General features: G+C 47.8%; 3 protein-coding genes across 3 annotated transcripts; 2 read left to right on the forward strand and 1 right to left on the reverse strand.

Moving 5' to 3' along the window:
• Nucleotides 1-3744: 3744 nt before the first annotated feature.
• PDA6-1_0 (Pisatin demethylase) lies at nucleotides 3745-5386 on the forward strand (the record flags this gene model as incomplete). The annotated part of the gene is made up of 2 exons (XM_031146734.1): nucleotides 3745-4038; nucleotides 4163-5386. The coding sequence occupies 2 exons, from the start codon at nucleotides 3745-3747 to the stop codon at nucleotides 5384-5386; spliced, it is 1518 nt and encodes a 505-aa protein (XP_031008703.1).
• A 57-nt stretch (nucleotides 5387-5443) lies between these two features.
• vrtB (Malonamoyl-CoA synthetase) lies at nucleotides 5444-8315 on the reverse strand (the record flags this gene model as incomplete). The annotated part of the gene is made up of 5 exons (XM_031146735.1): nucleotides 5444-5555; nucleotides 5616-6769; nucleotides 6792-7020; nucleotides 7434-7798; nucleotides 8076-8315. The coding sequence occupies 5 exons, from the start codon at nucleotides 8313-8315 to the stop codon at nucleotides 5444-5446; spliced, it is 2100 nt and encodes a 699-aa protein (XP_031008702.1).
• A 1946-nt stretch (nucleotides 8316-10261) lies between these two features.
• On the forward strand, nucleotides 10262-12298 carry lcb2 (Serine palmitoyltransferase; the record flags this gene model as incomplete). Its single annotated transcript, XM_031146736.1, has 1 exon — nucleotides 10262-12298. The coding sequence occupies one exon, from the start codon at nucleotides 10262-10264 to the stop codon at nucleotides 12296-12298; it is 2037 nt and encodes a 678-aa protein (XP_031008701.1).
• Between the last annotated feature and the right edge of the window lie 527 nt (nucleotides 12299-12825).

The following is a 12825-nucleotide window of genomic DNA, read 5'->3' on the forward strand; positions in this document are numbered from 1 at the left end:
TAACGGGGAGAATAAACATCCCATAACACCTTTTCCTGACTCCGTCGCTGTCACTACGACAAGCGGTAGTGTTGCACATGTATCTCCAGTGAAACGATCCAGGGTGCAGCCTCCAAAGGGCCTCGCAGATCCCGCAGATCATAGGTACTTCTGGAAATACTTCGGTAGAGAAATGGACCCTTCTCCTTACCAGATTACCGAAGAAGAGGCTACTGAGCGCCTGGTGCAGGTTCTTGATTTGAAGCAGAGGTATGAGCCTGAGGACAAGAAGGAGCTGGAAGAAGTTCATAGCTTCATGTTTTCTACGGCGGGAGACACCCACAGGAATTCGCTCATATGGATGCATAGAAAGGCACTCGACAAGGATTTTGGACAACTCTTCGACGTTGAATCTCACCACACAATGAAACGAAATAAAGATATGATCCTGGCACCTCCGCAGTTCATCATAGACGCAGATTTCCTCAATGGTCCAGGAGAAGAGACCGCGATAGTTGATTCGGATGAGATTTCCCTCGGATCTCTTAGTCTCTACGAATACCCAGACTGGAAAACAAGAGATGACTGGCGGACATGGCGAATGGTCGCAGCTACCCCATCAAAAACCCGTGCAAAGGCCCAAAAGAAATATGAGGATTGTACCCGCGAGCAATTGGTATGGATCGAAATGATGTATTGTTCTGTCAGACAGCTCGATGATGTGAGCTTGGGAAGTACGGACGTCAAGAATATGTTTAGAGAGAAGTTTGGATGTGAGATTCCTAGAAATTGGAAAGGCCTTGCAGCAGAGATCGCCAGGGATGCCAGCCGTAAGATGCTTAAGTATCGGATTGGTATGGCAAGAGTTTGAGTATGGATCACAGACACTGGATATGTCGAGTATTGGATAAGAATCAGAAGGAGCCTTTGTCTTTGAGAAACGGCTGACACAGATTCAGATGGAGTTTTTCAACTCAGTACTTCGTTTGTTATAAAACTAATTATTAATACTACACTGTTAACTTTCACTCATTGACAAACAGTTTTTGGAGTTGCAGACGCTATAATTATATACTATATTGGGAGATCAAGCTTTCTATTTGGTAGCCCAGACACCTGCAGCACAGCCTTCCATCGTAGTAGTATATCACGAGCAACAACTAGCAGAGGTCAGGCGATTGATGGTGCAGCTATGCAAGTCAAAAAAGTATGAATAGGAGATCATGTCATAGGCAGGTGACAAATACTCTGACCAGGTGCTCGTGGGTTTTCGAAAGTGTATAAGGAGGCTTAGGGTGTAGAGCCTGTTTATAGAGTGCAAGAAAGTTGAAAGCCGAAGTGCTTACGAAAAATAAATTGAGATTTTCTGCCCTATAATCTTTTCGCTTTCAACCCAATACGAGTTTAAACACTTCTATATATTCTCCCTCTCGTATGGAAAGCAAGGAAAGCAAGGTTGACGCTGGGAATAACATGTGACTTTGTTGATCACATGATTTTTGAGAGGAGTTTGGTTATGTGGTCATAGCAGATGATCGAGTTATAGCTTGACGCTAGCATAAGGATCTAATAGCATAAATATTAAAGTATGTTCACCAGAGGGGAGTGAGAGAAAAGAGTTCTGGGGTTTTATGGTACGAGCTGACGTACTCAGGGAATCTCAAGTACCACGATGCAACAGAATGCAGAGCTATACTCCACAGTATTAAAACAGTGGAGAATACGGTGGGCGTTATAGCCACACTCACATTAGTGGTCTCACTTCTCACTTCCAGAACATTTACATCATGAAAGGCACTGCATTATTTCTGGCTAACGTAGCGCTCCACTTTTAATGCGAGCGCGTAATGCTGCCCTATCTGTCTTTTTTCTGATTCTTTTCTCTGAGTGCCCTTTAGACTTCCTTTTCGGTGAGGAAGCGGCAATCCGCGTTTACTAGACCGACAACACTTTCCGTTCCAACCCCATACTCATCAACCCACCAACCCAAACCCATCACTTCCCATAATACTATCATTTCGCAAGTGCGTCAGTAACATACAAACAATTATTCCAAGCAATTAATTTATTCCTGTACTTGATTAGAAACTGCGCGCTCACAGGATCATCTGGCTGCGTTGTGATTGAGCCAGTGCTCGAAGCGACATCGTCAGAGCCGAAGTCGAGCATCACTGTTTTGAGGTGGGACATCGCGACAACGAGGTGGAATGCGACCGGAGAACTTCAAATTTCTTAAGCGAGGTGTGATTTTTCTTATGTGTGTGTAGATTTTGTAGGCAAAGGAAGATGGAGCTCTGGGGATGCTGGGAGGGAATGACTGAGCTCTTATACTGAGGGAGGAAGCGGTGCTGCTTTCTCGGCTTCAAGTCACGCCTTGGTTATGGGGATGAGATTATCCATTCAAAGAGTAATTCTTCGAGACTCTCCAATGGGGAATGTGTATCTTCAGTGCTGTTCTTAAAGGTATACCTACCCTACGTTGGGATCAAGGTCTGTAGTACTGTACAATGAAGTAAATGATTGGTGGGGCAATCCTACCGCAGAGCTTCAGGCTTTCGCAGCTCCAGAGTAGCTATTCTACAGGCCTTTTCTTCTCTCATCCCCAGCGTGCTACACGCTCTTGTTCTGTACTGTCTTGTTCGCCGCAAATTTCGGTCAGTGGAAATGGTGCGCGATCCCAAAGACGGCGAACTTGACCGAAACAGTTTATTTGCTAGGTGCAAGTTTTATTTTATGTATAATAAAGAGAACGTTTCACCGAATCTAGTTCTTTGCTGTCTTTATTCTAGGTTGCGCATCTCTTGTCTGTTGTATAACCTGTGGCAATTTGACAATCGCAAAATCCTCTGTCAGACAATAACGAGTAGCACGTTAAAATTAATTACAGTAAACTCGGCTACTTTGAACTATAAGCATTTGCTATTGATATTGATTACGAAGTCTTCCTTCTGAAAGAATAGGAGGTACCCCCTGGAATATGAGTTGATCACGTGCTTGAAGATGTCCTTCCACTATAATCGCCCTCCTTGACACCGTTACCTATGCTCTTTACGGCTCTTCTGAATAAGTTTTCGATCTCGCTTCCTATATGCTAGTTTATCTGAACTTATAATGCATTTTAGACCTGGAAGTACTGACTCCCTTGTACTTCTGATATACTTCTAGTATTTCGAAATAGTGTAAAGCCGCGTGCTGGAGGGCAGCTGGGCACATCTACATCGTTTGTAGCTGAAAGCTCTATAGTGATAGAGGAAATAGGAAGCAGAGAGCGGCATGATCAATCCGTGAGATAATAAATTAAGCGCGCAAGTCAAGCAGATGTGGAGTACTAATGCAAACGTCGAAGCTGATTCGAGAGAGCATAATCTTTTTTTATCTTCTAAAATTTCCGGGATAAGAGGCTCAGATGTTACCTACCTTAGCGTTGACACGTTTCTCAAATACCGTAATCAGATGCCGGCAAGGCAAGGTATTCTCAACCCGCAGAAACCCTTAATGATCACAGCGGAGTCGGTAAGGAAAACCCATCTCTAAGTACTTCTAGTCACATCTGATTGGCCCCTTATGTATGGGCCTAGTGTGATCTACCGGAGCTACGGTAATTCCCCGCACGACGCATTGACCCGTTCCAGTGTCATGTCACGTCTCCTATGTACCTTTGTACCTATTAAATTTATATCTTCCTCTTCTCCTCTTCTCCTCCTGTTCTCTCCTCCTCCTCTACTCTCCTCCTCCTCTGCTTCCGTACAATACGTGATAGCAAGCATGATTGAACGAATACTCCTCCTGCCCGGAGGTAGCTTGACCGTGCTTCTTGGGTTGCCCCTCATTCTATCCATCTCCTATATCTTCATTTCTATCCTGCTCGACCCTTTACGCCACCTGCCTGGTCCCCGCATCGCTCGCTTCACGCGACTGTGGTATCTATATCAGATCTACCAAGGCCGATTCGAGCAAGTCAACATCGCACTGCATCAGAAGTATGGGCCTATCGTTCGCATCGCTCCCGGGGAATACTCACTTGACGACGTGAACGCTGCGAAGATTATATATGGCCATGTAAGCGGTCCCCTGATTGCTAGAGTCCGAGTGCCGCAGCAGAGACTAATGCGTTCTTAGGGCAACTCTTTCTTAAAAGTATTCAGTTATCGCTTCTCTCAAACGGGAAGAGCTGGTGTAACAGAAAGCTAACGTAGTGTCCCAGGCGCCTTGGTACTATGCTTGGTCACCTGCAGATCCGAACAAGTCCGGCCTCTTCTCGGATCTGAACCCCCATCGTCATGCTTCCCAGCGGCGTAAGTTTGCTTCAGCATACTCTATGTCGACCCTGGTTTCTTATGAGCAATATGTCGACCATTGTACCGCCCTGCTCGTCCAGAGATTCGACGAACTTGCACAATCTCACCATATTATCAACTTGTATCATTGGCTACAATGCTATGCTTTCGATGTTATCGGTGAAATCACCTTTGGTGTACGATTTGGATTACTAGATATGGGGAAGGATGAAGCTGGTATATTCACAGCCATTGATGGTCGTAACGCCTATGGGACCTTCGTAGGGATCTATCCCTTCTTGAACAACCTGATCTTTCCTTACTTGCCGAAATCAGGTGGCTTTACTTTCGTGATTAAATTCGCCGTGAATCAAATTAGCAAGAAGATGGCCAGCCTCAAAGATCCAAGAATCAGTCGTACCGATGGACCCCCTGATTTTGTCAGCAAGCTTGTCGCTCGGCACGAGGAGGATCCAGAGAAGATCACCAAGGCCGATATACAAATGATCTGCCAATCTAACATTGCAGCCGGGAGCGATACTACGGCTATCTCTCTGAGCAGCATCATGTACTTCTTGATGAAGCATCCTGAATCCCTCGGGCGTTTGAGGAAGGAAATCGATGATGCTGCGACAAACAAACTTGTTTCTGATCCCGTGACCTTCAAGCAGGCACAGGAACACCTACCTTTCCTCCAAGCAGTCATCAAAGAAGCCTTGCGCCTACATCCAGCTGTAGGGCTGGGCTTGCAACGTATAGTACCTGAAGGTGGTGTGGATATCGCTGCACAGAAATTCCCACCCGGCACGACGGTCGGCGTCAACGCGTGGGTATCTCATCGAAACCAAGCCACATTTGGCACGGATGCAAAAGAATGGCGTCCAGAACGGTGGTTGGAAGATGGTGGGAAAGAAATGGAGGGCCACATGTTATCTTTTGGGATGGGCAGTCGGACATGCATTGGGAAGAATATTAGCTTGTTGGAGATGTCGAAATTGATACCCCAGCTCATCCGTACATTTGATTTTCAGCTCGAGGAAAGCTTGCTTGGCAGAGGGTGGCAAACAGAGAGCCGGTGGTTTGTGAAGCAGATAGATTTCAGAGGGTCAATATCAAGGCGGAAGCTATAGATAGTACCGTTCTATTTAGTGTAAATCTCTAAAACCCAGTGATAGATAAATGTTAATCTAATTCTTAGCAGCCCATTCCCTATACCATTCTAAACACTCTGAATTCGCAACACTAGCGCTAGTTTTGACGTTCATCCCACAGAGAATCTGCTTAACGGCAACCTCGACCCTATATTCTCGTTAGCACATTAAATACATAAACACAACAGGTAGACAGGACGAAACTCACTTCTTCCCATTAGTAGTAATGGGGATCTCTACACACTCCTCAATAACACCCGGCACATGCCTAGCGCTCAACTCTTTCCTAACACATGCCCGAATACCCTCCCTCAATCCTTCGCTTAGGCTTTTCCCGTCGGCCATTTTCAAAAACAGCACAACGACTTCATCATCATCGCCCTCCCTGCGCCTTCCAATACACAGCGCATCCTCAACATCCGCCGCGAAATACTTGAGCAGAATATTGTAGATCTCCGCGCTTCCAAAGCGCACACCACTCGGTTTCAAAATCCCATCACTACGCCCCAACATCACCATACCACCCGTGCGCTCATTGAAACGCACGAAATCCCCATGATGCCACACGCCGGGGAACATCTCGAAATAGCTCTCCCGGTACTTATCCATACCTGCAGCCCCGTAGAAGGAGACGGGTTGCGAGGGGAAGGGCCGCGAGCAGATGAGGTCGCCGGGCGAGGAATCCGTGAGCGGAAGCCCTGAGGGCGAGAAGGCCGAGATGGCCATGCCGAGGGCTTTTTGCTGGATTTCGCCGCTGAAGACGGGGGATAGGGGCGAGGGCGCGCCGAAGAGGGATATTATGTCTGTGCCGCCTGTTATGCTGCCGAGATTGATGTCCGGGCCGAAGGCGGCGTATACGTATTGGAATGTACTTGGTGCGAGGGGGGAGCCGGTGGAGTAGATGGCTTTTAGCTGTTTGAGGGCCAAGTTGTTTTGGTGGGGGAAGAGGGATTTCTGTTCGAGGAGGGAGAGGTATTTGGCCGAGGTGCCGAAGTGTGTTATGGATAGTTCGTCGATTAGGAGGGGCATGGTGAAGGGGCCGTGGGGTGCAAAGGGGGAGCCATCGTAGAGGATTATTGTGGCGGCAGAGGCGAGGCCGGAGACGAGCCAGTGCCACATCATCCAGGTGGTTGTGGTGAAGTAGAAAAGGCGGTCGTGGGGGCGGATGTCGCAGTGGAGGATGTGTTCTTTTTTGTGCTGGATGAGGGTTCCGAAGGAGGAGTGCACGATGCATTTCGGCTTTCCCGTTGTGCCGGAGCTGTAGAGGATGTAGACTGGGTGGGATGGAGGAAAGAGTGTAAATCTGTTTTGGGTGATGCTTGTGTCAGGTGTGGGTGGTCTAGTCGAGGGATTAGTAGAATGCTGTTGAGAGGGTTTCTGTTACTTGCCGTGTGAGGAACTCTTGGTATGTGTATGAAGAACCGGTTGGTGGTGTTAGATGGCCCATATGCTCTTTCATCTTGACTGCCGAGACTTCTTCGAATATAACCAGTGCTTGCAGTTTTGGCAATGAAGCTATTATCTCTTTGATCTTGGCACTTGTTTCATGTATCTTGCCGTTGTAGAATGAGGCATTGTCGGCAAACAAGACCACCGGCTCAATTTGTACCAATCTGGATCCTGTCAGAACCGATCGATATGATAAGAAAGAGGAGCTGAAACGGATTTAAACATGGCTGGTTCAAAAGAAAGATGTGATGAGATTAAGAAAAACTATTACTACTCTGCTTCGTGACCTTTTCAGAGACGCTCCGCTGGCCCTCCGGGGGCCACTGCCGTGGAGGCCGAGAAGGGCATAATATATAAGAGTTCAAAACATAAAAGAGGGAACCTTCCTGGCCTCCACGGCAGTGGCCGCCGGAGGGCCAGCGGAGCGTCACCTGATGGCGAGCGAGCGACATAAGAGGAAGGATGGTAGAGCAGTTGGCGAAGGTTTCTTCTTGTCTTCTATAAGTTAAGTGATAACGCGAATACACACACAATATTGCGAAAGTTGAAAAATATAAATATCTTAAAAGTCACTCACCTATCCAATACAGCCCCAACTCCCGTATCAGGACTGACAGCAGTCCAAATAGCGCCTAAAGCAGTAGTAGCCAACATAGCAACAATAGCATTAGTATGATTGCCCACAAACCCCGCAACTCTATCCAGAGGCTTCACCCCTTGATATCGAAGTGCATTATAGCATTCTCCAACCCGTTTCCTCAGTTCCGCCCAAGTAACTTCGGAGCGAGATGTTTCTGTTGCGGCTATGATGGCGATATCTTGGTCTTTGACGGGATGCTGGCTGTCTGGGTGAAGTGGATAGAGCAGGTTCTGGGCGAAGTTGAGTTCGGTGCCAGGGAAGAAGTCTGGGCGGGGGAACATGGGGGCATCTTTTTCTAGGATCTGATGCCTTGGTTAGTGGTGTTTTATGTATTTCAAGTCAGCTGTTCTATTGTGGCATTTGCTGCACATTGAGAAGAGCTTGGGGAAAGCGCTTTTGGGATCTTGATGAACTCGATAATAAGAGACATTAGGTTTGCCCAAAGGTCAAGGTTGAATTATAAAATCAAAAGCAGCCCTCATCGGTTACCACCATCCACAAGCGGTGATCCCACACTTATGGAGCTCTGAAGATAATAACACTCTCAATGTCACGTGTAAAGGGGAAGACATCACTCACTTGATCAAACGAAGCATCTACTACCCCCTGCGTCCCCGCCTTTTTGGCATGTACACCTGTAAAGAGACATGTCTCCCTCCAAAAATCTTCAATATTCTCAACTGACCAATTATAAAGGTCTTGATAACCGTCTAATTTGACCCCGTAATTCTTCTCGACCCGCTCTTTGAAGAACCACATCTGGGTGGTCTCCGGAGAGGAATGTCTCCATAACTCAAGAGGTTCTTTGGACTCGGCCATGTCTGAGTAAAGGTGGCGATGGTGTTGGGATAGTTTTGGTAACACGATCAATTGATTACAGTATACTTGTACCTTGGTACGGTTCTTAGGATAAGCTTAAAGGGAAAGGAGAGCCGAGGGAATTTGATAGGAGCGGGACGCGAGGCGGAACAATGCGGAGCCGGAGAAAGTTACTGTATCTTTGTAGGATGAAATCATGCGATACCGGTCGCCGACAACCGAAACATGTTCGGAGTATGAATCGAATGAGATAGAAGGGTAGAATAGGATGAGGTAGTCTGTACCGACTGTGTACCGACTGTGGAGTCTGGACTGAGTCGGTACCTGGGGAAGTCCAAATAAGGGGGCCCATCGTCAGTGGCTGTCAATGAGGCTTAGAGCTAAAATAAGAATTTTCAGCCGAGGCTGATTGATTTGAAGAGACTTCCATGGTCCTGTACGGAGGGAGGATGCGAACTTCGGTGCAATTCATGACTCTGTTAGCCATAAACCACATAGACTTAGTAAGACCTACCCACACCTAGTACTTTAAGGTAAGATACTTGATTAAATCATCAATTATTTCTCACCGTCATCAAGAAACAATATTTTGTAAAATGACGAAGGGGATGGACCTGGTGGAGGGAAGTATCCAAATCACCTACAGTACAATACTTGTGCATAGGTATGTACAGTACGCACAAGTCTATGATGCCGTGCAAAAAAAAGCATAAGATGGTATGCATATGCACAAAACACTGCCGAGCCCCCTTTCCCCAGGCAAATTGACCCAAATTGCAGGTCTGTGATCCGAAGAGTCCGGCCGTAAGAGCTTTAGTCTCCCGCCTCTACCGAGCAAATGACAGGTGGTGGCACTGCTGGGGCAGGGATGCTCAAGGTTGTTCGAGACCCGCTTGACCCATAGCAATTTGCATTTGATGACTGATGACAAGCTGATCCTGATTCGATCCCCGATTATGAACGTTATGAACGTTATCCCATGCCATTTATGAACCGGCAGGAGTGAACATATCAAACTAGCCTCCAGTGCGAAAAGAGAGAAAGAGCTGTCCCCTGCTCAGCTAGCCAATTGGAGTGAAGTAAAGCCAATGGGAGTGAAAGTGCGAGTGCGAGCGGAAGAATCGGTCATTACTACAAGCCGACCCATGCATATCGCTTTGACGTGACTTCCTCTTCCCAAGAAGAATCCTAACCCAACCTCCTTCTCTTGCACCTCTCCTGCACCTCCTCCCCTCTGCATCCGTCGATACCTTTCCTTTTTTAACCTCCCCCCCCCCATTGCCCTCCTTACCTCGTACCGTGTCGGACAACTCAACAATACACAAACGGTCGGGTCGGTGCGAAAGGAAAGGAAAGGATAGGAGCCTTGGTTGCATCCTAACGCTGTCGTCGGTGTTGGTGTTGCCCTGTGTACAGAAACTGCTTCATTGCCGTCTCACTCACAGCACGCGCCTTCCTCACAACCAACGTCGCATTCCCCCCGTTCCTATTGTCAATCTACGGTCGCGATCGCATTCCTTGGTAAGCATCATCTTTCTATATCCTATGCAACCCCGGATACGGCCCAATTCCTTTGTTTGGGGTCGAGACTTGGTCCTGGTGTTGACTTGACCACCTGAAGAATGGTCGGTGAAGATGCAATTCCATCCTGGCTCAGCACTCCATGCACAAGGCGCAGAGGGCCTCTTCTATCCTATGATTTACATAAACGACCATGCAGGTAACTCGTCACTAACACTGCTTTCTCCAACAGACTCAGCCACCGTTCACCACCCAGTTGTGCAAACGAACCCGCGCCTCATTAATCTTCGATATACCTCTTGAACCGATATCCCAGACATCATTCCACCTAATAAACGCTTCTTGTTGTACGAATAGGTTTCTCAACACCACGCCTCGATCTTTCACCTCTGCTCGAACAGCAAGGTCATCAGTTCATGACCACAATGCCTCAAAGAATTCCTCGAAACCCGTTTGCCAGTTCTACCACCACCACGGTTACTACGCCGTCAGATAAACCTGCGCCTAGGAGGCCATCTACGTCCAAGGGTAACAGACTAGCACAATTCTTTACTACCTCACCCAAGGGCAAGGAGCAACAGTCTGCACAAGCAGCTCTCCTATCTGCGGTACAGGCGCAACAGCAATACCTACTCAACAACCCATCGCCCCATATCAGCGCTCCCTCACTGTCATTACCGACAATTTCTCTTTCAACAGCAAAGGCCGGCGAAGCAAATATGGATGAACCACCTACCACGCTTTTTCAACCACCCTCTGTCGCAGAGGCAAACAAACAGGCGAGAATAGACGCACAGTTCGGTCCTCTCGGAGCCCAAAGCCATCGCTATGTTAGCAAGCACATGGGAGGAGAGCTCGCGGAGCCCATTATCGACGAACCGCCCTACTACTACCTCTTAACAACTTATATCAGCTACCTTGTCTTAATAGTCTTTGGACATGTTAGAGACTTCTTCGGAAAGCGTTTCAAGCCAGACCATTACAGACACCTCAAGGACGCCAATGGCTATGCAGCCTTGAACAGCGATTTCGACAACTTCTATGTCCGCAGGCTCAAGTTACGTATCGACGACTGCTTCGCTCGACCAATCACAGGAGTTCCGGGTAGATACATCACTTTGATCGACAGGAAAACGAGTGACTTCAACAGAAACTACCAATTCACTGGCACATACACCGAAACGTTAAATATGAGCTCCTACAATTATCTTGGTTTCGCTCAGTCCGAGGGTCCATGTGCGGATGCTGTCGAGGAAACCATTAAGAAGTATGGAATCAGTGCCGTAAGCCCTCGAGCTGATTGTGGAACTACTGATCTGGCCTTGGAGGTTGAAGACAAGATTGCAAAGTTTGTTGGTAAGCCATCGGCCATGGTTTTCTCTATGGGATTCGCTACAAATGCTTCCTCGTTCCCTGCATTGGTTAGCAAGGGATCGCTCATTATCTCTGATGAGTTGAACCACGCCTCTATCCGTGTTGGAGCTCGTCTGTCAGGCGCAATGATTACCTCATTCAAACACAACGATATGGCTGATCTTGAGAAAACCTTGCGTGAGGCCATTTCCCAAGGACAACCTCGCACTCACCGCCCGTGGAAGAAGATTCTCCTGGTTGTTGAGGGTCTGTACTCTATGGAAGGAACGATGTGTGACCTGCCCGGCATACTCAAGCTCAAGAAGAGATATAAGTTCCATCTGTTTGTTGACGAAGCCCACTCTATTGGCGCGCTTGGTCCTCGTGGCCGCGGTGTCTGCGATTACTTCGGCATTGATCCCGCAGAGATTGATATCCTTATGGGAACATTGACAAAGTCCTTTGGCGCCAATGGCGGTTACGTTGCTGCCGACAAGCACATCATCGACAAGCTTCGTGCTACGAATGCAGCTACCATTTACGGAGAATCACCTACGCCTCCCGTCCTCATGCAAATTCTTAGTGCCCTCAAAATCATCAATGGCGATATTGTTCCCGGACAAGGTGAAGAGCGTCTCCAACGTATTACTTTCAACTCGAGATATCTCCGCCTGGGATTGAAGCGTCTCGGATTCATTGTGTATGGTCATGATGACTCTCCGATTATCCCCATCGTTCTGTACAACCCTGCCAAGATGCCAGCCTTCTCCCACGAAATGCTCCGCCGCAAGATCTCCGTCGTCATTGTCGGATACCCCGCTACTCCACTCGTCTCTTCCCGCGCTCGTTTCTGTGTCTCTGCTGCTCACAACAAGGATGACATGGACCGTGTCCTCGCAGCATGTGATGAGATCGGAAACGTCCTCCAGCTTAAGTTCTCCACCGGTGTAGCCGGCGGGGCGGAACACCTCCCAGATGGTGTGACCCCAGAAATGGAAAAGGAGTGGCAGAAGGCAAACGGTCTGCAAGGGATCGTCACCCCACCCCGCTGGACACTTAGAGAGGTCATTGCAAATGGTGTGGCGGACGTCAAGCAGCCTTTACGGTAATCTTTGTCGTGTGAAGCCTCAACGAGGCTGGTGAAAGCGTAGGGCCTGCGACAGCCTTGCGTTTCTCGTTTGTATCGCCAGGCATTTGTCTCGGATATAGACTTGGCTACCCACTGTTCACACCACACCCTCGACCTTTCTCTGACCTGAGGCATTTTTGCTCTTGCAATTTGTCGACTTTCGTTTATTTTGCGCAGAACGCGACAAGATACCCTTTTTACATTTGTGCCTTTCACCTGGGGATGATTTCAAGGCTTGTTGAAAATCACTTTTTGTGGGATGGGATGGCGTTAATCAAGAGACGGCTGATCTGAAGGGTAGCTCCACACTCGCTTTGAAAGAGAATTTCCCCTGTTTGTTTTCCTTTTGAAATGGGGAATGAGTGTTGAATGGAGTAATTATTAATTTTAATCCACTTGTATGAGTGATGGAGTGTTGGGATTAGGATGATGGTGGTGTTGGAATGTATATAGACTGATGCTGACGGCTGTCTTGATGAGCTTTGGTCTCAGAATGGAATGATAGGG

This window comes from Lachnellula hyalina (genome assembly GCF_007821495.1).
Source record: "Lachnellula hyalina strain CBS 185.66 chromosome Unknown contig00013, whole genome shotgun sequence".
Lineage (NCBI taxonomy): Eukaryota > Fungi > Ascomycota > Leotiomycetes > Helotiales > Lachnaceae > Lachnellula > Lachnellula hyalina.